Raw genomic sequence first — 25,901 nt, forward strand, 5'->3', positions numbered from 1 at the left:
TTTGTCCTGAAGTCCTTTTCCAGACCCCCCACTCTCCCTGCCAAGACGCTGCCATTCACCTCTTTTTCTGCTTTTTGTCTAAGGCTGTGCTTGTAAACCCTGGCTGCTATTAGAGACAACTGGGGTGCTTTAAAAAGTACAGGTTTCTGGGCCCCCTCCCCAAAGATAATGATTCATTCGGTTCCGAGAGGGGCAGGGTGCTGGAGCCCACTTTGTGCCCGTCTGCCCACCACTGTCCTCAGTGACTTCACTTTGGTAGCTTGAAATCTTCCAAGATGAAAATTGGCAAACACCACAGATCGGGTCCTAGAGAGCCAGTTATTAAACATTTACCAGCCCCCACTGGGCTAGGGCATCAATGTTTTCTCAAAGTTCCCACGGTGATTCCCACATGCAGCCAGGGCTGAGCACCACTGGCCTAAGGTAACCCATGACAGGCATAGTAAGGTTGCTGTTTACACTGTAGCTCACAGCTATCCATCCCTTCCAGTGGTTAAGCTATATATATGACTTAGATCACTTAACTCTCACAACAACCCATGAAGGAGGATTATTATTCCCATTTTTCAGATAAGGAAACTGAGGTCCGGATAGCTTACCTGGCACTTGTCCAAGCCCACCCAGCTAGGTAGTGGCTGAGTCTGGATTTGAGCCCAGGCCTGAGTCCCCGGAACCCAAGCCTGTCCAGGGCCTCTGGGATGACTTGGTCGGTACCCCACTCTCCCCAGCAAGTTGATGCAGAGTTCATTGTTCTTATTGTCCAAGGTGACCATGGGGTCTGAGCCTGTGACCTGTAGTCTGCTGCAGAGCAGCCTGGAACGGGCAGTCATCACCAGGGGTCACCGGCTCTGGGCAAGTCTCCATCGAGCTTAGGCAAGATGCTTGGGCTCTGAGCTGGGAGAGTGAACCCCAGTCACTAATGAGCTTTTGGTGCCGATGTGTGTTTTCTCCCCTTTCCAGTGGAACACGACAAAGAGTTCTTCCACCCACGCTACCACCACCGGGAGTTCCGGTTTGATCTTTCCAAGATCCCAGAAGGGGAAGCGGTGACTGCAGCCGAATTCCGGATCTACAAGGACCACATCCGGGAACACTTCAGTAACGAGACGTTCCGGATCAGCGTTTACCAGGTGCTGCAGGAACACTTGGGCAGGTGGGTGCTGTACTGGTGCCTGGGAGAGGTCCTGAGCTTCTTCAGCTACAGAGGAGCTGGTGGCTAGAGGATGCGACCAGACTGGTCATGACCGCTCCCCCCGTGGAGCACCAGCCACGTGCCCTGGATGGAGTATCTTTTTTTAGAGATGGTGTATGGTGTATGTCTCCACCTCTTAAAACTATCACCGTCAGCAGATCGAGTTAGGAATAGGGAACAGCCAGGTGAGCCTGGGATTGGGTGGCCCCCGCGGGTAATTATGGGTTGTCTGGGTCAGCCTGTGTTTGGAGGGAATGAGGAAGAGGAGAAGCGTTTCTGACGGTCTGCCTCTCTCCCATCCATCACTGAAACCCAGCATGTGATGTCAGGCCACCAGTGAAAGTGGCCATTTGTAATAAAATGCTAGGGGATAAAAATCCCCAAATCAAAAATAAACAGGCAGAGAACTCTCAGCCTTCCAGGAATCTTGAGGTCAGGAACCAAAAGCTTGTGTTGAAGGACTTTAATTTCTTGAGACCCTTCCATTTCGTTTCAAAGTCCTCTGAGAGGTGAGAAGGCTAAGAGAATGGGCTGGAACTTCTAACAGGGACATCCTGCAGTCCCGAGGTGGTGCTGCCTGGTGGCTGGGTTTTTGGACATCGCGGGCTGTCGGACTTTTACTGCCACCGGCACCGCCTGCCACTCCTCATAACGGAAGAAAGGTGGCGTGGACGCCCCCTTCGGCTGGGCTGTCCTAGCGTCTTCAGCGGGAAAGGGGACCTCGTAGCACATTTGGGGACATAGTGACTCTCAGCACCTGGCTTGGCAAGCACTGTCATTTGGAAGGTCATCTTAAATACTAAGAAAACCAAGCTTTTCTTGAGAGTTTCCAGTGTTTTGCCTTCGTTAACTGCCTCTGCCCCCAGTTTCTTGCGTTGTCTCAAATCAGCAAATATATGTGTGCATTTAAATCTTTTCACAAATGGTATCTCGTCATAGAGTCTCTCCTGCACCTACTTCTATCACTAAACCTTGACCATCTTGACAGTAAACCTTGACCATCCTTCCATGTCCCTTCCCAGGGGGCATCCTTGTTCTTTTCACCACCACACGTCTCCAATCGTGTGGGTTGTGCTCTAAGGTACTTAGCCAGTTTCCTGCGGGCACAAGGTGGATTCTTAATTTTTCCGAATTATAGACGGTGTGGGTGGGGCGTATAACACGTGTGCTTGTCTATCAGTCGGATATAGTTCTAGAAATAGAATTGTGGGGTCCGGGGGCACATACATTGGTGACTCTGATAGATTTTGCTGAACTGCTCCCTTCGGAGGTTATGTCAATTTATACTTCTGCTAGCCACAGAGAGGGGGCCTGTGGCCCCATGTGCTCCCCAGCAGGGGCTCTTGTTGGACTGTTTTGATCTTTGTCTGATGGGTGACACGTGGCATCTCAGTGTGGATTAAATTTGCATTTTAGAGCCCCCGCTGGAATGCATTGCCCTGTACTGCTCCCCTGCTAGAGAGGATGGCAGACCCTCCCTGAGGGGATGGTACCTTTCTGGAATGTGGGTGTGGCTCGGAAGTGGGGGCGGGCAGCAGACAGCCTTGGCAATCACCTCCGAATCTTACTAAAGGCACTCAGGTGCCCCACTTCACCCTGGTGGGCTGGACCCTGGTCCCCAGACCCAATTTCAATAAGAAGCATTGAGTTCAGTCCACCAGGGTAACATATGTTTGCTCTGTACTCTGACAGATCCCCCGAGACTCTTGAACAAGAGCACATGTTTGACTTTTTTCTCGTGAAGGTTGACTAACTGGGGGCGAGGCAGGTACCCAGAGGCTATTTGTCAGTAGCACTCGATCGGTCCACTTGTGCAAAAGCCAAGCCCTGCTCACACCCCAGGGCCTCCTGGCAGGCTCCCCAAACCCGCCTCAGAAACCTCCATCCAGAGGTTTAACCTCAGGAATGTAGCTGCCCCGATGGGCTTTGGCTGAGCAGGACAGGAACGGTTGGCTGGTGTCACCTGTGCAGCTCTTCCCCCAAGTTCTCCACGCAGGAAGGCATTCGCCCTCCCTGGCCGGTGGTCTCTGGGGTCAGCTGGGATGCTGCTGATGTGGGCCCCTCCCTCACGTGCGTGGGAGCTTGCTTCGTGTCTGGAGCATCCTCAGGCCCCGCCCTTGATGCGAGGGGCACCCCACCCCTCGGCCCCACGCCTGCTGTGCGTGCCCGCTCCACTCCACGCACTGGGAAGAGCAGTGGAGACCCAGTAGCGGGCGAGACGGGCGTGGCATGCACGTGCCTCCCTCGCGGGGCTGGTGGGCTGCGCAGAGGCCGCTGCATTTGGAGAGACCCGTGGGAGCCTAGCCATTTGCTTATGCAACCACTGCTGCTAAACCGCTGGGATAAACCAGCCCGGCTCACGGGTGCAGGGACCTCGTCTCAACTCTGTGTGAGGGGTGTACCGGTTTCCTGCCCTCACGAAGCACCACACACTGGGTGGCTTGAAACAATAGAAATGTGCTCTCTGACAGTGCTGGGGGCCGGAAGTCTGAAATCAGGGTGTCAGCGGGGCTGTGCTCCTTCTGAAATTTGCAGGGGAGGTTCCTTCCTGCCTCTTCCAGCTTCTGGTGCTGGCCGTCGATTGCGTTCCTGGCGCTCAGCTGCGCCGCTCCCATCTCCACCTCCGTTGTCACACGGCTCTGGCATCCTCTCTGTGTGCCTCTCTCCTCTTCTGATAAGGAGACCAGTCATCTTGGCTTAGGGGCCGCCCTGTTCCAGCATGACTTTTTATTACTTAACTAATTATATTCATAAAGACCCTATTTCCAAATTAGGTCACATTCAGAGACACCAGGGGTAGGACTTGAGCGCATCTTTCTAGGAGATACAATTCCATCCATAATAGGGGGTGAAGACGGGCAGTCAACAAATAAGCAAATAAATAGGCCCACTGGCCAGATAAGGTGACTGGTGGTCCTTGACGGCCTGTTGAGCTGGGGATATTGGAAGGACTAGAAGGAACGGAAATGAGGTGCGGGGAGAGTATCTCAGGGGAGCCGCAAGGGCCACCGTCCTAAGGTGGAGACAAGCATGTTTGTTAGAAGGACAGAAGGGAGATGATGATGCTGGGGCAGGTGTGAGCCACTGCGTCCTCACTTAGAAGAAACACAAGCCTTTGGCTTCCCTAGCGCCTGCCGGCAGCCCCTCAACCTCCTGCCTGTGTCAACCTTCTGACTTCGTGGGCACTGGTCCCGTAACAGTTTGAAGTGGTTGCCTCCTCGGCCCTGCCTTAGCTCCATGGGGTGGATCCAGAGGCCCTGGGAGGGGAGAAGGCCTGAGTCACTGCGGTTGGAAGAGGGACAGGCGGGACAGGACAGCTGTCAGTGGCTCTGTGGCCGGCGTGGCAGGTTGCCCCGAAGAGCAGCTTGGCCACAGGCCATCTCTGGGGACGCTCAGGCCAGCGTTGGGAATTCCTGCCTCAGGGGGCTTTGGGCTTTGCTGGGAGACCGAGTCTCCCCTCAGCAAATGTTTGAGTACCTGCTGTGCTGGGCGATGGTGGACGTGACCAGACCCCAGTCTGAGCCCTCGAGGAGGTCACATTCAAAGAGAGGAGGAGACGCAGGAGGACATGGCAGGTGCAAAGTATAAAGCAGAGCAGAGAGTGGACCGAGAGGCAGCGGGAGGGCAGGAAGGGGCTGCTTGCTTTAGATTTCTAAACTTCCTATCTATACTTTATTTATTTATTTATTTATTTATTTATTTATTTTTGGCTGCGCCGGGTCTCCGTTGCTGTGCGAGGGCTTTCTCTAGTTTGCTCCGCAGCATGTGGGATCTTCCTGGACCAGGGCCCAACCCATGTCCCCTGCCTTGGCAGGCGGATTCTTAACCACTGCGCCACCAGGGAAGTCCCCTATCTATACGTGAAAGGAGGAAGCAAGGCCCTCATTCTCCAAGAGTTAAAAGGTTGACATTTTTTCCAAAAAATTACTGATTTTTTTTTCTGGGTAGGTTCTGTTTTTGAATCCAAAAGCAAAATGATCCTATTATGTTATTCCCCAGGTGGGATAACCCAGCTTTTAAGAGTGTAGATTCGCATCCCAACATTATGTACCAGTGTGACCTTGGGAAGTAGTAACCCCTCAGAGCCTCAGTTTCCTCCTCTATACAATGGGGATAATAACTGAATCTACCTCCCAGGGCTGTGGTGAGGATAAAGGGAATTAACATACTTACTTAGAACATAGTAAGCTCTCAATAAAGGTTTACCAGCATTAGAATCATCACCATCACTGCCACCATCACCACCATCCTCACCATCACCACCACCATCACGGGGAATGCAGAGACCTGCTTAGGAAAATGAAGGGCTCCAGGTCTGGGTGGTGGTACTGCCTTTGCCCTCTATGATAAATCCCTTAATTTCGCCGTTTCTGATGGGGGTGGAGGCCTAAGCTTGCTTGGAGGTGGAGTGCTTGTTTGCATTTCCACAGCCTGGGCCACACATCCTCTTCAAGCAGAAGGCCTTTGGCTCATCTGACCCCGAGAGGAGTCCTGATCCCGCCCCCGCCGCCCTGCTGTGTGGCCCCCTGCTCCCTCTGCTAAGGGAGCCGTGGCCTCCCTGACACCGACCGCCCAGCTGCACAGAGCTCGGAGCTGGGACATCTGGCGAGCCTCTGCCTGAGCTCCAGGAAAGCCCTGGGCGTGCCGGGGCTTAGCTGGCTTTGGGTCGGCCTCAGCATCACTCCCCCTGTGGCAGCCACTTTCCACAGACTCCTCTTGATCTCTTGGAATCCAGATTAAATTCCGATAACGAGCCGAGCTGGAGGCCTTCCACGGCCTTTGGGCTCCACTTGCAGCTGGAGAGGCCGCCCTTGGCCGGCTGTGGGGTGAGCGGGGGCCGAGAGGCAGGTCTGGGGATGGTGGCCTTGGCTCCAGTGGCCTTGCTGGGGAGGGTGGGGGGCGGCGAAGGGATTGGAGTCTTGCCCTCCTTTTCGGAACCCTGGGTTAGGGGCTGGCCAGTCGAGGCTCGGCTTCCAGGAGCTGGTCCCACTTCTGTCCCCCTTGGCTCTAACTCCGGTTCCAGCTCAAGATGAGGCTGTTTGAGGTGGGCGTCCTGCAAGCTAACGGGCTTCATTTGTGGAACTCAGGCTGGGCGTTTTCCAGCCTCACCCCGCCCCGGCCCTCTCCTCGCAGGTCCACGCTTTCTCCCTATAGGGCTGCCCCACCGCTAGGGGGTCCAGCTGGTCAGTGAGACACCCTGGGGCCCGCGGGCCAGCAGAACCCACTTGCAGGGAGTCAGTCACTGCCAAGGTCAAGATGAAGTTGACAGCTGGATAAAAACTGTCCCTCGATCTGTCTCAGGGACCTTGGCTGCCAGGAGGGTGACCTCAGAGTGGTCTCTGGGGCCAAGATTGGATCAGCCGTAGCCTGAGTCACTCTGAGGGAGAGGGAGCTGTCCCTGTGACGGGCCGGAGTGGGAGGGGGGCTGAGGGGCTGATCGCCAGTTCCCTTCACCCCAAGTCAGCCGCGGGCATTGAGGAGGGTGGAGGCCAGCGCTGTGCCCGTGCTGCCCACGTGGGGACCTTGTAACCTGCAGCCCCGCCAGCAGCCCCGCCCCAGGGCTCCCAGCTCCCTGCACAGAGGAGGTGCCACGGGTCTCCTCAGCCAGTGTCCCCACCCTCCAGGAACTTGCACGCCAGCTGCAGCTCCTGCCTTCCCTCGAGAAGGAAGCTTCATCCAGACCTTCCCTGACCCAAGCCCAGGGCCATCCTCGCCCTTTAAAAGCTCAGCTCAGTGACACGGCTCCTCCGGCATCAGATGAAAACGCAGGTTCCAAGTCAGGTGGCTGGGTTGCAGCCTGAGCTTCTGTGTTTCTGACAAGCTCCCAGGGGATGCGATGCACAGAAGCGGGTGAGAAGGTGCCGGGTGGACAGGGCCTCCCATTGTGGGGACATTGTGGTCCCCATGCCCCAGGGTGGCCTCAGGGCGGCAGGTCATTGGACCCTTCCCAAGTCTTTGTCGCATCAGATAAAGGTGAAGGACTTGGTAACGAGACTGCTTTTTTTTTTTTAATAGATTTATTTATTTTATTTAGTTATTTTTGGCTGTGTCGGGTCTTCGTTGCTGTGCGCGGGCTTTCTCTAGCTGTGGCGAGTGGGGGCCGCTCCTTGTTGCGGTGCACGGGCTTCTCACTGCGGCGGCTTCTCTAGTTGCAGAGCACGGGTTCTAGGCGCGCAGGCTCAGTAGTTGTGGCACACGGGCTTAGTTGCTCCGCAGCATGTGGGATCTTCCCGGACCAGGGCTCGAACCCATGTCCCCTGTGAAGGCTTGATATCCCCATTTTACAGGTGTAGAGACCGGCTCAGAGGGGAATTAACTTACCTGAGATCTCACAGCTCAAATGGGGCAGAGGCGGGACTTAGCCTCAGGTCTCTTAGACTCCAGGGCTCGTGTTCCTGGCCATGGCAGCACCCTGGTGCTTCTTGCTTGTACGGATTTCCTTCCCTGGAGAAAACAGGCTCAAACAGGGCGACTGTGAGTCCCCAGCTGTGGTCCTCACCCTTGGCTGTGCATTAGAATCACCTGGGGGGCGCTTTTCCGACTCTGGCTACATCAGGGTCTGGGGTGTGGCTGGGCCTCAGTATTTTCTGAACTCCCGGGTGATTCTCTGTGTAGCCAGGTCTGAGAACAGGTGGCTGAGCTCTCTCTTCTCCCTCCCCTGTGGGCCGTCTTACGCACCCAGGAGAGAGAAGGGGAGAGGTTTCTTCTAGCCCAGGCCCCCAAGCTCCTCCTGTCTTGGTCTCTCCAAGAACACTGTTTTTCTCCCATTGGACTGAGCCCCAGGTGTGGTCCAGGCCCTGATTTACAGTCTCAGTGGCACAGGGAAGGGGAAGGCTGAGGGTGGAGGTCCTGCGGGCTCTGGTTCTGAAGGCTTCCGGAATCTCCTGGAGCCTTCCTGCTGCCACGGAAGGCCTACGTGCCCGGTTCCACGTCTCCTGGCTTTCACCTTGCATCACTACACCTCCGCCCCAGGGCGTGAGCTCTGGTTTTGAGCTGCTTTCTCGGGAGTTTCTGGTTCCGCTCCGCAGAGGGCAAGGAGGGAGCACTGGCTGCCCAGGCACGGCCGGAATGTCCTGGAAGGTCCAGGGAGGGCAGCTTGGTCCAGGGCACCCAGGCACTTCTGGCTGCCTTCCCCCAGGCCCCCTCCAAATCCCATCACAGAGCGGCTTCAGCAGGACCCAGGGCCCCTTGGGATCCACTCAGGTGTCCAACAGGCTCACTCTGGAAAAAGCCTGCATCCAGCGGGCCCCCCGCTGAGCAGATGGCAATCTGCTGTGTCCAGCCCGTGTCATGCCAGTCAAATCACAGTTGGGTTGCCCTGCTCGGCAGCCCGGGACCAAATGTCCACATGTCCGTTGGTTTCCTATCCTGCGGGCTAAGGCCACCGTGGGCCTTGTTGCTTTTTAAAATCTTGGTGCCTTTTGTTTCCTTCCGTAATTCATCCCCAAATTGGCTTCGCAGGGAAGATATGAGCGGTGGTCAGGGAGTCAGTGGTGACAGACTCTGTGCGTCAAGTGCTTGCAAGTTGCACGCACGCTAAGTCCTCACGACGACCTTGAGACGTCTATATTCTCCCGTTCTGTGGATGTGGTCATTGGGGCACAGAGAGGTCAAATGACCCTCCAGGGTCCCACCCTCCCTGCAATTCAAAACCAGGCACTAAGTAAAATTTTGGGTGCTGGGGCCCCACCCCCAGAATTCTGATGTAACGGGTCCCAGTATTGCCTTGACAATGGGTTTGTTTTTGGTTTTTTTTTTAGATTTTTATTATTTGTGTGTGTGTGTGTGTGTGTGTGTGTGTGTGTGTGTGTGTGTGTGTGTGGTACGCGGGCCTCTCACTGTTGTGGCCTCTCCCGTTGCGGAGCACAGGCTCCGGATGCCCAGGCTCAGCGGCCATGGCTCACGGGCCCAGCCGCTCCGCGGCATGTGGGATCCTCCTGGACCAGGGCACGAATCCGTGTCCCCTGCATCGGCAGGAGGACTCTCAACCACTGCGCCACCAGGGAAGCCCGACACTGGGTTTTTTTAAAGTCCCCAGAGTGGACTTAACCCCTGTCCTTTCCTGCTCCTTTGAGGATCTGCGGGACCTTGCAGGAGTTGTGTCATCCATTCAGCGCGGGTGGAGACTCTTGCCCTGCATCCCCTCCCGGGAGTGCGTGAGATGTGGATGATGCTGGTGAGTGCCAGTGTGGGATTCCCCAAGGTGAGCGGATGGCAGCCTAGATGCCTCTTTGGGAGAGGAGATTACAAGTGATGACGCTGGGGAGCCTTTATGAGGACCTTCTTCTGTGTCTGCCCTGTTCCCATCATTCCATATGGATTTAATGCTTAATGACCGTGAAGGTCAAGGAGACCAAATGTCCCGTGAGTCAGTCCCCTTAGAGACCCGCCTTGTAGAAAGGGCCGCTTCTTTACATCTTGTCCACTTGGCAGATGCCTTCGTATTCACGATGTAATATACACGCTCCCATGTGGATAACAGTTCTCTGCACTGAGAGAAGAGTTGGCTGCCTTTGCTGACGGTGACGATGACAAAGCTGATTGTTCAGAGCACTCAGTATGCAGCACTCTGTCCTTCCCATCACAACCCCCTGAGGGAGGTACCATCACCCACCCCATTTTACAGACAAGGAAACTGAGGCACAGTAGCAGGTTAGGGTTAAGGAAAGGAAGTTTGCATCTGTCCCCAGTCGCATCTGGTTTTCCTCCTTGGCTGGTGGATACACATTTCCTTTTCCCTTCATGGCAATCCTAGGAATCGGGTAATAGGAGGGAAACGTATTTTCTGCACAGGGAAACTGAGGCCGAGAAGATGGAAGACCTGCCCCGCTTGCCCCAGTGATGCTGTGTGGACAGCTGGTAAAGACCAGGGGCTTTGGAGGCAATTGGATTTGCCTCCCACTCCACCACTTGGAAGCTGCGTGAGCTTGGGTGGGTTGTGGTCCCCCCATGAGCCTCATCGGGCTTTTCCGCAAAGGTCTGAGTGGGAGCCATGGTGACTGTGATGGTGGCCCAGCAGCAGGGCCAGAGATGAACTCTCCATGAGGGCAGGCGTCCGGTGTGTTTTGCTCACTGTTGTATCCTTAGTACCCGGAACCTGGCATATAGTAGGTGCTCAGCAAAACACGTGTACATGAAGGATCTGCCCTTCTAGCCGTGGGCTTCCTGACTTGACAGACTGTGGCTGTGTCTTGCACAGAGGAGTTCCAGCACCAAGCACAGGGGCTGGTACGAGCCCGTGTGAAACAGGTCCCTGCTGGCCGGGGGAGCGCCGGCCCTCCTCTCACACTTCCCACACCTCCCACCTTGGGCCCAGCAAGCCTTCCAATGTGTTCTCTCCTCCACAGCTGAAACCCGAGAACGCCTCGTTCGCAACCTTTCCTCAGCGTCTGAGCCCAATTTCCAAAAAGTGAAAATTGCCCGTAATTATAATACTTTTCAATCCCAGGGAAGTTTCCCTGTGATGATTATAATTATATTATTTTGAGCTTGTGTGCCAGTGGGTACCCAAGGGTGGATTGGTTCTCGTCTGCAAGTAGGGGACATGTCAGCGTGTGTGCCATGGCCCTGGATTCCCTACACTGGAATGAATTTTGGAAGAATGGGCTTCAGTATTGGGGGCTGGCTGTATAACTTGATCCCGGCGCTTTAATTCCAAAAGCACTTCATACTTGGACCTCTGCTCGTCCATAGGAGTCTATTTTTCCAAATGTATTAACATCTGTGTTTCATATCAGGGCCCGTAATTGCTTTAGCCTTTTTGGCAGGAGACAGAGAGAATTAATATTTTTCAGTTTGGTCATGAGTAGTGGGTCATCTGTAGCTGGGAAGAAAAGTGCCTGCTCAGATGTGAACTCAGTAAGGATGGGAAATGCAGGCTCACCGGGAAAGGGACGTTTTAAAGGAGTCAACCATGGTTAAGGAAGCCCTTGGTTATTTCAAGTTCAAGCTGGAGGTCAGCATCTGGGTAAATGCTCAAGGTTCTTCCAGACACTGGTCCTTCCTTTGTCTTCCTATTGCCAGCCCCCAGCAGCACCATTTTCTTCTTTTCTCCACAATGTCCAAGGCTTTGCCTTCTGTCACTCCAAAAATGGAGGAAGGAAAGCTGACGCCTGGCCTGCAGTCCAGCGAGCATGCCACCACACCCACTCAGGGACCCAGGGCAGGCATCACTAATGGATCACAGAGCTCCTTCCTGCCTACCCGGGCCTTGGCCTGAATCCTCAGTACAGCTCCGCTAGCTGAGGCAGCTGCTGCTAGTTGAGTGAAGCTGCCATCGAGTGAAGCCTGCTGGCCACCGGTCTCAGGTCAGGCTTCCCTGAAGTCAGACCCTGAGATGAAGACTGTGTGAAAGTGAACGATTAGAAAACGTTTCCAGAAAAAGCAGGTGCATGGGGAAGTGGGCCTGGAAAGACAGGCATCCAGGCAAGGGGATGGTGCTGGGCAGAGCCCCACGGAAGGTGACTTTGGCTCCCTCGTCCTGTAGAGACTTCTGGAGGTGAGTCGTACCCCTCCCCCCACTCACGGGTCAAGAAGCTGAAATGCTTCTATCTCCTCATCCGCCAGTGCTGTTTGAGGCAGCTTTCTCAACCTGGCATCACGGACATTTGGGGCTGCCCTGTGCGCTATAGGGTGTTTAGCGTCCTCCCTGGCCTCCACTCGTGAGATGGCACTGCCAGGGTGTGACAACCCAAAATGTCTCCAGATGTTGTCACATGTCTCCTGCGGGACCCCTGGGTAGGGGGAGGGGCACTTCCACCCTGGATGTTCACAGGTGAAGGGGTGCTGGCGCCTGGGAGGGAAAGCCCCCGGGAGCCGGGGAACCCAGGCAGAAGCATCTGAGATGCTGCGCTTGTGGATAAGCCGGAGGGGGTGCTGCTGGCCCTGACCCAGGCTTGAGTGGGGAGCCCCTCCCCACCCTGTCTCCTTCCTGCCTCCCATTCACCTTGCTCACTGCTATCCTCCCCCTAAAGCCCCACTAAGCTCCAGCCACGTACCTGCTCACGCGCGTCCATCGGCCCCATGGTCTGGGATGGGAGGGCCCAAGCTGAGCTGTTGTCGGGACCCCTGGGACCACGTTTAAAGAGAAAATACAGATTCGTGTGTTTAACCCCAGCCAATCTGGTGTAGGGACCAAAAGTCTTTGTTAGTATTATTCTTTTTTAAAAAGTTTTTTTGAGAGCAGTTTCAAGTTCACAGCAAAATTGAAGGGAAGGTACAGAGATTTCCCCTGTAGCCCCCATCCCCACACGAGCACGGCCGCCCCATCGTCCACATCCCACACGAGATGGTACGTTTGTCACAACTGAGGAACCTCCATTGACACATCATTATCACCCAGGGCCCCTAGTTTACATCAGGATTGACTCTTGCTGTACATTTTATGGCTTTGGACAAACGTGTATGGCATGTGTCCATCATCACAGTATCTTTGTGTAGAGCATTTTCACTGCCCTAAAAACCCTCCGTGCTCTGCCTGTTCCTCCTTCCCCTCCCCCCAACCCCTGGCAACCACTGATCTTCTTACCGTCTCCATAAACTTGCTTTTTGCAGAATGTCATACAGTTAGAATCATACAGTATGTAATTATTATTATTAATTGTTAAAAAGCAGCTCCCAGGACTGGTCACATACTTTGTGAGACCCAGTGCAAAACGGAAACGTGGGACTACTTGTTAAAAATGCATTAAAGCGGACTTCCCTGGTGGTCCAGTGGTTAAGACTCTGCGCTCCCACTGCAGGGGGCGCCGGGTTCGATCCCTGGTCGGGGTAGGATCCCACATGCCATGCAGCGCGGCCAAAGAAAAAAAATGCATTAAGGATTTCAAGGCAGTGACTGCAGGGCATTAAACCAAGCACGGAGACCTCGTATGTGTGGGCCCCTGGGTGATTTCCCAGGTCACATGCCCATGAGGCTGGCCCTGCAAGCGACCTGGGTATAAATATCTGTTGCTGTCTATACACATATGAATGCTTCTCATCTGTGCCTTGAAAGTCCAGTGCTTTAGTCCAGGGATGCACACCTTCCACAGTCCAGCTCCAGCCTCACCTCCAGCTGCTGCCTGTATACACACACACACAGAGACACACAGATACACATGCAGACGTATACACACACAGAGACACACAGGCACACAGAGATACACAGGCATGCAACACACACAGATACATATACAGACATATACACACACAGAGAGACACACAGGCACGCAACACACAGAGATACACATAAAGACGTATACACACACAGACAGGCACACAACACACAGAGATACACATACAGACGTATACACACACAGGCACACAACACACACACACACACACGACCTGTGGTCCAGCCAGCTTGGCTCTCGCACACACCCCTTTTCTCCAGAGATACCTTGTTTTCTGGCCTCTGCTTTCCCCCAGCTGGTCTCCCTTCCCTGTCTCTTCAGTCCTCTCTCACTCTAGTTTAATCCCTCCACACCCCTGGAAACCAGAGTTTAGAAAAATATAATTTACTTTTTATTACTAGATCTTACTTTTCAGAATGGGTTTAGATTCACAGAAACATTGACTAGATGGCACACAGAGCTCCCATACGCGCTGTACCCGGGCTCCCCTGTTAACCTCTTACATTAGTTTGGTGCATTTGCTATAGTTAAGGAACCCATGTTGATGCATTATTATTATGAAGTGAAGTCAATAATTGACCCAGATTTTCTTGGTTTTTACCCAGTGTCTTTCTTCTGCTCCAGGACCCCATCCAGGACATCACATGACATTTAGTCATCACGTCTCCTTGGGCACATCTTGCCTGTGGGTTTCTTAGGCTCTGCTTGTTTCTGATGACCTTGACAGTCAACCAGCTTTTCTTTTTTTTAATAAATAAATTTATTTATTTATTTTTGTCTGCATTGGGTCTTCGTTGCTGCGCGCAGGTTTTCTCTAGTTGCGGCAAGCGGGGGCTATTCTTCGTTGCAGTGCGCGGGCTTCTCATTGCGGTGGCTTCTCTTGCTGCAGAGCATGGGCTCTAGGTGCGCGGGCTTCTGTAGTTGTGGCTCTCGGGCTTCAGTCGTTGTGGTGCACAGGCTTAGTTGCTCCGCAGCATGTGGGATCTTCCCCGACCAGGGCTCGAACCTGTGTGCCCTGCATTGGCAGGTGGATTCTTAACCACTGCACCACCAGGGAAGCCCCTCAACCAGCTTTTGACAGAGCGTTTGTACATAATCCTCTCCCACTGTTGCTTCGTCTGTCTCAATCTTACCTCTTTCAAACTCCAACTCATATCCCTCCCACATCCTCTGAACCTGGACGCAGGTGGTCAGGATTGCTGGGTCCTCAGCCTGGTGCGCCCTGTGGCCTCTGGGGCTCTCGACCATTGCACACCACCCCCTTCTGGTGCCTGGCACAAAGCCTGTGGTTTCCCTTCTTAACGGAAACTAGATTATGAGACCCTTTTAGGGGGTGGATTTTAAATTTGTTTGGCTCTTCCTCAGAACCTAGTTAGGGGCTCTTTAAAGATAACACTTGGTGGCTTCCCTGGTGGCGCAGTGGTTGAGAGTCCGCCTGCTGATGCAGGGGACACGGGTTCGTGCCCCAGTCCGGGAAGATCCCACATGCCGCGGAGCGGCTGGGCCCGTGAGCCACAACTACTGAGCCTGCGCGTCTGGAGCCTGTGCTCCGCAACGGGAGAGGCCACGACAGTGAGAGGCCCACGTACCGCAAAAAAAATAAAAATAAAATAATAATAATAATAATAATAAAGATGACACTTGGGTCCAAAAGCAGACTTCTTATTTCCCCTTGATGTGAGGTTAGGGATTTGGGCTCAACCTTTGGCTCCAGGGTTGGGCCTGTAGGCTGCGGAAGTGTAGGAGTGCTGGTCTGTGAGCCAGGTTTTCGAGCAGGACTGAGCGTTAGAATGAGCAGCCTGCAAGGGAGTCTGTCACTGTCAGAGGGAAGGAAATGGGGTTCTCCTTGGACAGCGCTTTCCATCAGAGCCCTGCATTGTCAGGCATTACACGTGCAGCAGATCGGGGTGCATCCCCGTGACCCTGAATTCCTAGGAGAAGAATCTGTGAGGCCCATGGTCTTGATTCCTGGGCTGGAAGAGGGACCGCCCACCGGCTTCCCCTTCAGCGCTGGGTCATCTCTCCCAGGTCCCACCCCTACCGGCCATTGTGGGAGGGGGGGGTCCCTGCAATTTCTCCTGCAGCCCATGTCTGGCCTCCAAGAGTGGGCGACTGCTGCCGTGTTGGCCTCGCCCGCTGTGACCTGGGACAGGGCTTCCGTCCCTCCTCACTGCAATGGCTGACTGGCGCCGCACGCGAGATGCTTCCGCTCAGCACCGGCCTCTCCTGCCCAGGACTTTCTCTGCCCCAGGAGTGTGTGCAGCTCACTGCAGGGTCAAAGCCCCTCACCTTCTATCGCAGGTGGATATATAGCCCAGCCTCCTCGCACCCAGGAAGCACCACGCTGAGCTATGTTCATGCAGCGCCCCGGGGGCCCAGCGGGTGTGAGCCCCAGATGCCCACAGCTCCGTGTTTTGGCCCCTTTCCATCCCTGCCTCACTTCCCGCCCCACTGCAGGTGGTTCCTGGGGTCACTTCTCAGACGAACCACTTGCATTCAAGTCCTTGACTCAGGATCTGCTCCTGGGGGGCCCCAGAATATGAGAGAGGATGAGAGAGTGTGCACCTGGTAGGCCGTCGAGGGTCCAGCGTAAGGCAGCTGTGGCACCTGGCACAGCAGGTGTGTCCTCAGCCTTGCCTCTTCCCGCCGCCACTCCACGGTCTCAGACACCCCCTCCCTCCTCTGCATCGAGGATCTGGCCTTTGTTTTCAAAAACTTTGACTGTGGTGCTCACGACACTTGCTTCTGTCTGCAGACTCCACTGCTGAGTTCATTTCCTTTCTCCCTTGTCTGCCTGGTTCACTTAACTTTTCTTTGTCTGGGTTTGGAATCTTAAAACAGCCTGTGGTTGTTTAAAAAAAAAAAGTAGGAAAGATGACACAGCACAAAAACTGGGTTTGTGTTGGTGTGTTTATTCCTTGAGTGTGCGTGAAAGAGGCTGCATTTACCTTGTGCTATTTCGGTCCGGAGCTGGAGGCTGGAGGAAATGGGGCAACCGGGGAAAGTCTTGAAGAATGAGTCTCCCATCCTCGGCGTCTCGGCCGCCCACCTCCACAATGCCAGATGCAGGCAGCTGCCCAGCCACGTGGGATTTCCCACCTCAGAGCTCCGTGGTGCTCCCCACAAGGCCTGGTTGTTCTGGGGCGACCCCGGGGGCCTTTATGTTTCACCTCCGAGCACTGAAATCTCCAGCGCGGCTCACTTCTCATCGTTTGGTTTCTGTATGGATCCCACCCAGGGTGAGCAGGATGCCAGGTCTCCAGGGTTCTGGAAATTCTGCAGCCCAAACCTTGGGCTCTTCAGTAAGGAGAAGCAACAGTTGGGTCCCAAAGTAAACTTGAGATGGACTTTCTTCCCAGCCGCAGCCCCCTGCCTGTCTGTGTCCTCTTGGTTTCTCCTGACAGGTGCAGACCAAGGAGCTGACCTTGACAGAGTGCTGAAGGGCACAGAAACGGAGGAGGTGAAGCCCAGGCAGCCGGGCAGCCTCCAGCTGGGGGTTGGCTGGGGGAGGTTTGGCCACCCTGTGATTACCTAGCCAGGACCTGTGGAAGGTGGGGAGCGTGGAGGTGCCTGGGGACGGACCAGTGTGTGTGACCAGGCAGCCTAGTGCCCGTGACCTGGGAGGGGGCTCCCGGTGGGTACAGGGTGGATGGTGGGCCGAGGCCCAGGGCACTGGAGGCAAATCCATCTCTGGAAGCACCTGAGTCATTAGAAAAAACATTCATTCTTCCTTTTTAATAACACAAACTACGGAGGGTGATATCAGAAAACCTCGTTGGCTGATAGAAACTCCAAAGATACCAGCACATGCATTCAGAGGTCTTCTATTTGAGACCTACTATGTGCTACGGTGTTTGCTAGGTGCTGGGGCTCCGACGGAGGTGAGCAAAGTAGGACTGGTTCTGGCCGATAAGGAGCTTAAAATGTGTTGGGGAAAGAGGAAAAGCCAAAGAGCCATATGAACACATTTAAACTCTAGCCTGAGCGCTGGAAAGGAGAGACTGCGAGGATGTATAACAAGGCCGTACCCATCAGGGTGCCAGGGGAAGCTTCCCTGAGGAGCTGCAGGATGCCCAGGTACGGCAGAGGCGAAAGGATAGGGAACAGTCTTCCAGGCAGTGGGAACAGCATGTACCAAGGCCTGGAGTGGGCCAGAGTCTGGTATAGATGGCAGCCTGAAAGGAGGCTGGAGTGGCTGGCCCTGGGGGGCAGGTGGAAGGACAGTGGAGTGAGAGGAGGTGTCGGGGAGGGAGGGGGGCCAGACCACCCAGAGCCTGTAGGGAGGGTGACTAAATGCCCCCATGTGCCCACCTGGAATTAATAGTGCCTCCTTCCTCTCCCCAGAGTTTCCCCGTTTGGACCGGCAGTTACATCATCTCCCTTATCATGGAACACATTAGTGAATTTTGGCTTTTTTGTCCTAAGACCTAATAAAGGGTTTGGGGCAGGGCAGTTAGCTGTTCAGAATCGGGGTTCTGACAGCCTAGCCGGCTGCTGGGGACAGAGGGAGTGGGGGAGGAGGAGGGTGGAAGGAAGGCTCTGAGGTTCCTCCAGGTGGCCGCTCTCCCTCCACCCCGGGAGCATTTGTCAGCTTCCCTGAGCCTCAGTCTCCCACCTGTGCAAGGGGACGACAGCACCGGCCTGCCTCTCAGGTATCGTAGGGTTTGGCGGGCCGTCTCCATGCCAGACCTGTTCTATGATCATTGCATCTCGAACGAGAGTGAGAACGGTGTGGTTGTGAGTGAATCTGCTGCACCCCGGAGCCTTCAGCCTTGAGTCTCCAGCTCTGTGCTGGCATCTCGACTGTACCATCCCAGCTGATGCTTCCTTAGAACAGTCCTCATTGGTATCCCCTCATTACAAACAAAAGAACCTGAAGGACAGAGGTTGGCTTACCCTGGGTCACTCCACAGGGATTTGATTTCAGCTTTCCTAGGACCCAAAGCCTTGTGTCGTAATGCATACATCCCTGACCCCCCCAGAGTGTGACCCAAGGACCACCCTGGCGACTTCATCACAAAGAGGATCCTGGGCTCCACTTAGACCTCCTGACTGTTTCCTCCTGCTGGTAGCTGCATCCCATTTTTAGGTCCAGACTTCATCCCTTTCCCCTCCTGCCCCCGTGATCTGCTTTCACACACAAGTTTGAGAGCCTCTGCAATCACACTCCACGGTTAGAGGAGACACTTCTTTGCAGCAGGATTTCTCAGAACCTTTAAAGAGCGAATGTGCATTATGAAATCTCTTAAGAAGCAGTGATCACGTGGTGCTTCCTGATCTTACTTGAATACAGAGCCTTTGTGATTTTCAGCCCTGTCATTTTCCCCCCTTGGACATCTTATTCATGGGAGGCCGGTTTTTTTTTTTAATTAATTAATTTATTTATTTTTGCCTGTGTTGGGTCTTTGTTGCTGCACGTGGGCTTTCTCTAGTTGTGGCGAGCGGGGGCTACTCTTCGTTGTGATGCACGGGCTTCTCATTGCGGTGGCTTCTCTTGTTGTGGAGCACGGGCTCTAGGCGCGCGGGCTTCTGTAGTTGTTCTGTGCGGGCTCAGTAGTTGTGGCTCGCGGGTTCTAGACTGCAGGCTCAGTAGTTGTGGCGCACGGGCTTCGTTGCTCCGCGGCATGTGGCATCTCCCCGACCAGGGCTCGAACCCGTGTCCCCTGCATTGGCAGGCAGATTCTTAACCACTGCGCCACCAGGGAAGCCCGGGAAGCAATTTTTGAGACCTTGATAAACTCCAAATCCTTCCTCTTGCAGACGGCCAGATTGAGACCCAGGCCTTAACGGCTGCTGATTTGCTCCCTGACTCCAGTGACACAGGCCTCTTGGACCCTGGGCAGGGGTGTTCTTGACCCTTCTGTGAATGCCCAGGTGGAGGATAGGGAAGGGAAGACAGGAGGGAGAGACAGACAGACAGACAGACAGATGGTCCTGGGGCAGGGAAGCTGTGGGCTGGTGACTCGTGCTCTGGCTGCGGGAGGAGAATATTGTGCTTCTTTGTGTATTTTTCCACCTTTCTCCCCCAGATGACTTAATTTTAGTCTTCCTGGATAGGCACAGCCTTAAAAAAAAAAAAAAAAGTGTTTAAAAAAAGCCTTGGACCTCTCTGACTTCATCTTCCCACCCCGGGGACACCAGGGACTGGTGTCTGGGTGACTTGGAAGAAGGTGGGGCATTCCCTGAAGCCCCAGGTGGGGTTCCGGGACCTGGGCTGGGTCCTCCCTGACCTTGGAGCCTCATGACAGCCACGCCCCACTTCCTCTGCCGGCTCCTTTGATCTCCTTCCCGGCTTCCCTGCAGGGCTGGTGTTTGCAGGCTGGGCTGTCTCCAGGTGCACAGCGGGCTGCTGGCTTCCCAGCCTGACTCAGCCTTAGCAGCGCCATGACTGCCCCGCTCCGTGACATCATGTTAGCCTGGGAAAGCTCTGGCTTCTCCATCACTCGCTGCCTTCTGAGGAATGTTCTCGAGGCCCAGAAGCGGTTTACAACATGCAGGAGTTTTCAAATAAAATGTCCAGCCATGCAGTTTGCCAAAGAGCCACAGGGTGAGGGTCAGAGCAGGGGTGAGGGAGAGTTTGCCCAAAGCCAGTCATTTCCACTCCCTGGTTAAAACTCTTCCCAGCCTCCCAGTTCTCCCAGCATCTGAACCTTCCCGTGGCCAGGACCCCCTGCAGCTCCGTGCCGCCGCACGCCTCTGTGCTCACCACGTACCTGCACCCCCTCCACGGTAGCCTCTCTCATGAGGCTTTGCGTATGCTGTTCCCTCTGCTGGAATGCCCTTCCTCCCCTCTTGGCTGCATCGGCCTTGCTCACCCCTCTGGCCTCCCTCAGGAGACACTTCCCAAGGAATGTCCCCCCTGGACAGCCTCACCCCCCCACCAAATCCAGTGCTTTCCTTGGTCTTGTTCACCCAGAGGGCACTTCCCCTCCTCCATTCCACTTAGTCAGGGTTTACTTGTCCTCACTATGGGACACACTCATGGCCCATGGACTCAGAGCTCCGTCTGTGGCTGCCTTTGTACCTCTGGTTCCCAGCAGAACTCCTGAGACATAGGAGGTGTTCAGAGTGTGTTTCAGGAGGGAAATTCTTACGTTCTTCTGGCTGCTGTAACAAATCACCGCAAACTTAGTAGCTTAACACAAATCTGTTAGCTTTTAGTTCTGGAGGTCAGAAGTCTGAAATGGGTCTCGCTGGGCTAAGAGGGAGATGTCCCCAGGGCTACCTTCCTTCTGCAGACTGGGCGGAGAATCTGTTTCCTTGACTTTTCCGGCTTTTAGAGGCACCTGAATCCCTCGGCTGGCGGCCCCCGCCAGCAGTCACATCACTCGGCCCTCTGCTCTGTCCGACATCTCCTTCTCTGACCCTCCCGTCATCTTCTTTCACTTATAAAGACCCTTGTAATTACACGGGGCCCACCTGGATAATCCAGGGTCATCTCCCATCTCAAAAATCCTTGATTTAACCCCTTTTGTCATGTAATCCACAGGTGCTGGGGATTAGACGTGGATGTCTTTGAGGGGGGTATCATGCCGCACACCACGTAATCTCAAGTTCTTCTCCCTTTTTCTGATGGCGTTGGGGGGAATGTGGGGCCAGCCACATTCTCTCTTGGATCCTCTCCACCTCCTCTAACCTCAGGGAGGGATTCTTGGCTGGGGGCACCGATGTGAAGAAGGGGCCCACATGCTTCATGTCACTTCCGGTCGGGGGCCGGCCGGTCACTAGCTGAGGATGCTGTCTTAACTTCCCTGCAGCTCAGTTGCCTCATCTATGAAGTAGGGGCTGTAATTATGTCTACCTGGTTGGAAGAGGAATGATCAGGTGACAGAATGTCCCTCAAGGGCTTGGCGCACAGTGGGTGCCCAGGATACAGAGCTGCGGTGCTGATGCCCCATGCCACCAGCGAGGCCTCCTGGAGAGACCTTGGGTGACTCCGAATGTGGCCCTTCCGAACCCCAGCCTGCGTCTGCACCCTGTCAGTGATGGGCTGTGTCTGAGGGATCCCAGAGGGAGTCAAGCTGGGTCTCGGCCTCCATCACACTGGCCTAGACTGAGGCCCAGGACTGGGTTCTAATTCCCATGCAGCCACCAGCAGCCTGTGCACCAGACTCTGGTCTTCCGGCCTGAAAATTAAGGCATCTGGAGTCGATTTCCAAGGTCCTTTTTGGCTGTGAGGACCCTGCACTGCTGGGCCCCACTGGCAGGTGGAAGGCGGTGTCCTTCCTACAGCGCTATGGGGTCAGGGGGAAGGAGAGTGAAGCTGGGTCCTGAGACTGGACAGGGACAGTCCCAGGTGACCAGGCAACGGGCACTGGGTGACCCCGTTGGAATCTGTCTCCCATGGGTCCTACTCCTGCCTGGAAAACCCCAGGGGCCAGAGGAACCCCCAGGCTTCCAATCTCAGTCCCGGGGCTGTTTCCCTGGGAGCTGAGTGTATGCAAAGCATTAACAATGTCTCTGAGGCCCTGGTCGGAGCAGGTGGCGTCTCTGCGTGGGGCTCTTACTACTCTGGGAGAGGCTCGTGGGCGAAGGCCCTTGAGATCACAGTCTCTAAATAGTCTCTAAGGAGCCAGAGGGCAAAAAAAAAAAAAGGACTTTCCACCTTCCCACGTTGGAGATTTTAAAATACCCACTTTTCCGTTGTGGTCGGACTTTCCAGGGGAAGGTGGGCTGAGATGCTGGAAACTAGGTCAGGTGATGGTGTGGGCTTCCTCCTGCTTCCCCCATGGGTTAGATTTCGGCCGCTCTCATGGTACCCCTGGGAGGAGGAGCCCGCAAGCCCCAGCAGCACTGTGTCCCCAGGCCGGTGGTTAAATATTAACACCCCTTCTGCCACGGAGTTGGGGGTCACTGGCGGTTCACGCCTCGCGGAGAGCAGGGCTTTGGGGGAGGCTGGGTTTCAGGAGGGGCGAAGTCTGCCTTCTGGGTCTCCTGCTGTTTCTTTCATCGGAAGCAGCATGAGTAGGGGGAAGACCAGGTTTTTCCCCAGCCTGTGTGAGCCTGGAGGAACGGGCAGGACTGTCCCCAGTAAAACATGGAAACAATGTGGACCTCGTACTATCTCACTTCTTTCAGAAATAGATTGTGCTTGCTGACTTGTGACAACATTGATGTGTGTGTGTAGAGGCGAGAAACAGCCTCAGGGGGGATTGTTGCTGCGACTTCAGAGTATATGCATCTAGGCTTTCCACGCATAGGTGTGTTAACCTTAAAAAAAATTGTTAGCATCATGACACTGTGCTCTACATTTTGGGCTTATTCACTCTTAAAATATAGCTTTATTGGGATATATTCCACATACCATCCATTTCAATCTTGTAAAGTGTGTTATTCATTGGTCTTTAGTATATTCAGAGCTGTGCTATTTAAGGTTACCCTGTTTAATCTTAGATGATATTCACCACCCCAAAGGAAACTCCATACGCATTAGCAGCCAGCCTCCCCTCATTTTTCCCCATCCTCGGCTATTGGCAGCTACTAATCTCTTCAGTCTCCGTGGATTTGCTTCTTCTGGACATTTCATATAAATGGAATCACACAATATGTGGTCCTTTGTGTCTGACTTCTTTTACTTAACATAATGATTTCAAAGTTCGCCCGTGTCATAGCATGTGTCAGTGCTTCATTCCTTTTCACTGCCAATTAGTATTCCATGGTATGGGCTTACCATGTTTTGTTTATCTGTTCATCATGTGATGAATATATGAGTTGTTTCCATTTTTGGGGGGCTCTTATGAGTAATGCTGCTATGAACATTCATGTATAGGATTTTCATTTCCCTTGGGTAGTAAAATTATTGGGTCATATGGTAACTCTATGTTTTACCTCTTAAAAAACTGCCGTTGTGGTGGGCTTCCCTGGTGGCACAGTGGTTGAGAGTCCGCCTGCCGATGCAGGGGACACGGGTTCGTGCCCCGGTGGTCCTGTGAGCCATGGCCGCTGAGCCTGCGCATCCGGAGCATGTGCTCTGCAACGGGAGAGGCCACAGCAGTGAGAGGCCCGCGTACCGCCAAAAAAAAACAAACAAAAAAACTGCTGTTCTATTTTCCAAATTCACTGCACCATTTCACATTCCCACCAGCAGTGTCTGAAGGTTCCAGTTCTTCCACATCCTGGCTAACACTTGCTATTGTCTGTGTTTCTGGTTTTAGCTATCCTGCTGGCTGTGAAGTACTAACTTACTGTAGTTCTGATTTGCATTTCCCTAGTGGCTAATCATGTTGACCCTCTGTTCATATGTTCACTGGCCATTTGTATATCTTTAAAGAAATGTCTGTTCAAATTGGTCTTATCCATCTTTGGAATCAATAACATGCTAGCTTTACAATACAGGTTCTTCCTTTGCCCTCTTCCATTTTCTTGACCAATTTGTATAAGAAGGAATTATCTCTTTTTAAAAAAATTTATTTATTTATGTATATATTTTATTTTTGGCTGCATTGGGTCTTCATTTCTGCACGCGGGCTTTCTCTAGTTGCGGTGAGCGAGGGCTACTCTTTGATGTGGTGCACGGGCTTCTCACTGCGGTGGCTTCTCTTGTTGTGGAGCACGGGCTCTAGGTGCGCGGGCTTCAGTAGTTGTGGCACACAGGCTCAGTAGTTGTGGCTCGAGCGTTCTAGAGCGCAGGCTCAGTAGTTGTGGTGCATGGGCTTCGTTGCTCTGCGGCATGTGGGATCTTCCCGGACCAGGGCTTGAACCTGTGTCCCCCGCATTGGCAGGCGGATTCTTAACCACTGCGCCACCAGGGAAGTCCAGAAGGAATTATCTCTTGATAATATGGTAAAAATACAGTATAAAACCATCTGGGTGTGGGGAAAGGCCTTTTATTTCAATTTGTTAGTGCATATTGGGTGACTCAAATTTTCTATTTCCTTTTTTTTTTAACCAATCTTAGCGTATTGTATTTTCCCAGAAATTTGCATACTACACATCCTGTTTTATGACACCTTTTTACTTAATACCATGTTTCCCTCTTGTCAAGAAGTATGGATTTATATGGTCCTTTGACACAGCTGTGTAGCGCTTGGATACACCCTCTGTTTTTACCCGTCCCTCTGAGTAGATGGTTTGTTTTTGGTTTTTCTGTTCTAAACAGTGTGACTGTTGTTTGGGTTCTATCTCTGTGGTGAACAAACCACCTACAATGCAGTGACTAAAACAACAATCATTTAATTGCTCAGGAATTTGGGCAGGGCTCAGCTGGGCAGTTTTTCTACTCTTGGTAGCGTCTGCTGTAGTCCCTGATGAAGCTGAGAGCTCGGCTGGGGCTGGAGCACCCTGGACGGCATGTCTGCTGAGGGCTGGCTTGGCTTGTCTCTCTCTCCCCTCACAGACCCCCTCCTCCGCAGCCTGTGCCCCTTCCCCTTCCATGTCATCTCTCCCGCAGAAGAGTCAGAGTTGCCGGTGCAGTGGGCAGCAGAAGCAGATCTGCTAAGCCTCTTCTGTCTTCCTCCTGGACATGGCAGGGCCTCCCTGCCACTGAGTCCACAACAAGTCAGGTGGTCAGCACAGATGTCAGAGGTGGAGCAGACCTCTCTGATTTATGAGACAGCTGCATGTGGGGAGGGAGAGGAGGAATTGTTGACGGCCATATTTGCAGAAAGTCTCCCGACTGCGAACGTTCGGAGACACTTGTCTGATGAGTGTTGGCGTCCAAGGCGAACGTTGTTTGAATGGATATGTGGTCAGTTGTTCCATGGCTCTTGGGCAGTCATGTAATGGCTGGGACCAAGATAGATAAAGTTCCCATCCCAGAATTTCCTACCGTCCAACAGGGAGTGTACACCGGCACTTACATGACTTGTAGTAACTATAGCGATGCTCCAGGAGCCTTGGGAGTTTGTCACTAGGCTAGTCTTCAGTCGGCTTCCCCAGCTGCTGAAGAAGAGGGCATTCTCTCCATTTTACAGAGGAGGAAAGTGAGGCTCTGGAATGAGCAAGCTTGCCCTACTTACCTTCTCTATTCCCTGCTACCTGGACGTCATCCCCCCTCTAGTATTTTCTCTACTCCACACAATGTTGTGACAATAACACGCATCGTGCAGCATTGAACAATTTCCTGGGTCTCTTGTCCCTTGGCCAGAGGGTGAGTTAAGGAGGTGATGGGGTTTAAGTACCAAGTCCTCAGGTCACGCTTCCGGCGCTGTATCCTGGTTCTGTCACTTAGAAGGTTTATCCATGTGGGCAGTGGGCTTCCCCTCTCTGAACCTCACTTCCCTCATCTATAAAATGGGAACAATAACCTGACTGTTGGAGACCAGGGAGCTGGTGCATGGAAAGTACCTAGAGTCTTAGCAGTGGGAAAGGGGAAGGAGTGCATTTACGTCCCCCGGGGCTCCCACCCTAAGCCGTTCTGTCTGCTGTCACCTGGGCTCGTCAGGGAGGCCAGTACGTTCATGGTAAATAGAAACATCACAAAGGGCTTGTTGGTTCCTCCCAGCTGTAAGAACCATTGTGTTCGAATAAGATGCTGGAGGTGGCAGCGAGACATTCCCACTTTCCCAGCCGTCCGTCTGGATGCGGCTGCTGGGTAATTGCTCCCTTGTCCCGTTCACGCGGCCAACCTGGGGCTGGGCTTTCCGTCTCAAAGCAGA

The 25,901-nt window shown here is 53.7% G+C and overlaps 1 protein-coding gene across 1 annotated transcript in view; it reads left to right on the top strand.

The window, feature by feature from the left end:
* The window catches only part of BMP7 (bone morphogenetic protein 7), a 90,066-nt gene that overhangs the window by 32,133 nt on the left and 32,032 nt on the right, over positions 1-25,901 (top strand). The window contains exon 2 of the mRNA XM_082643371.1: positions 961-1,153. Within this exon, the coding sequence (XP_082499497.1) occupies positions 961-1,153 (193 nt within the window). The remainder of the gene's footprint in view (positions 1-960; positions 1,154-25,901) is intronic.

The sequence above is a fragment of the Mesoplodon mirus genome (assembly GCF_964341445.2).
Source record: "Mesoplodon mirus genome assembly, chromosome: 15".
In the NCBI taxonomy this organism is placed as follows: Eukaryota; Metazoa; Chordata; class Mammalia; order Artiodactyla; family Ziphiidae; genus Mesoplodon; species Mesoplodon mirus.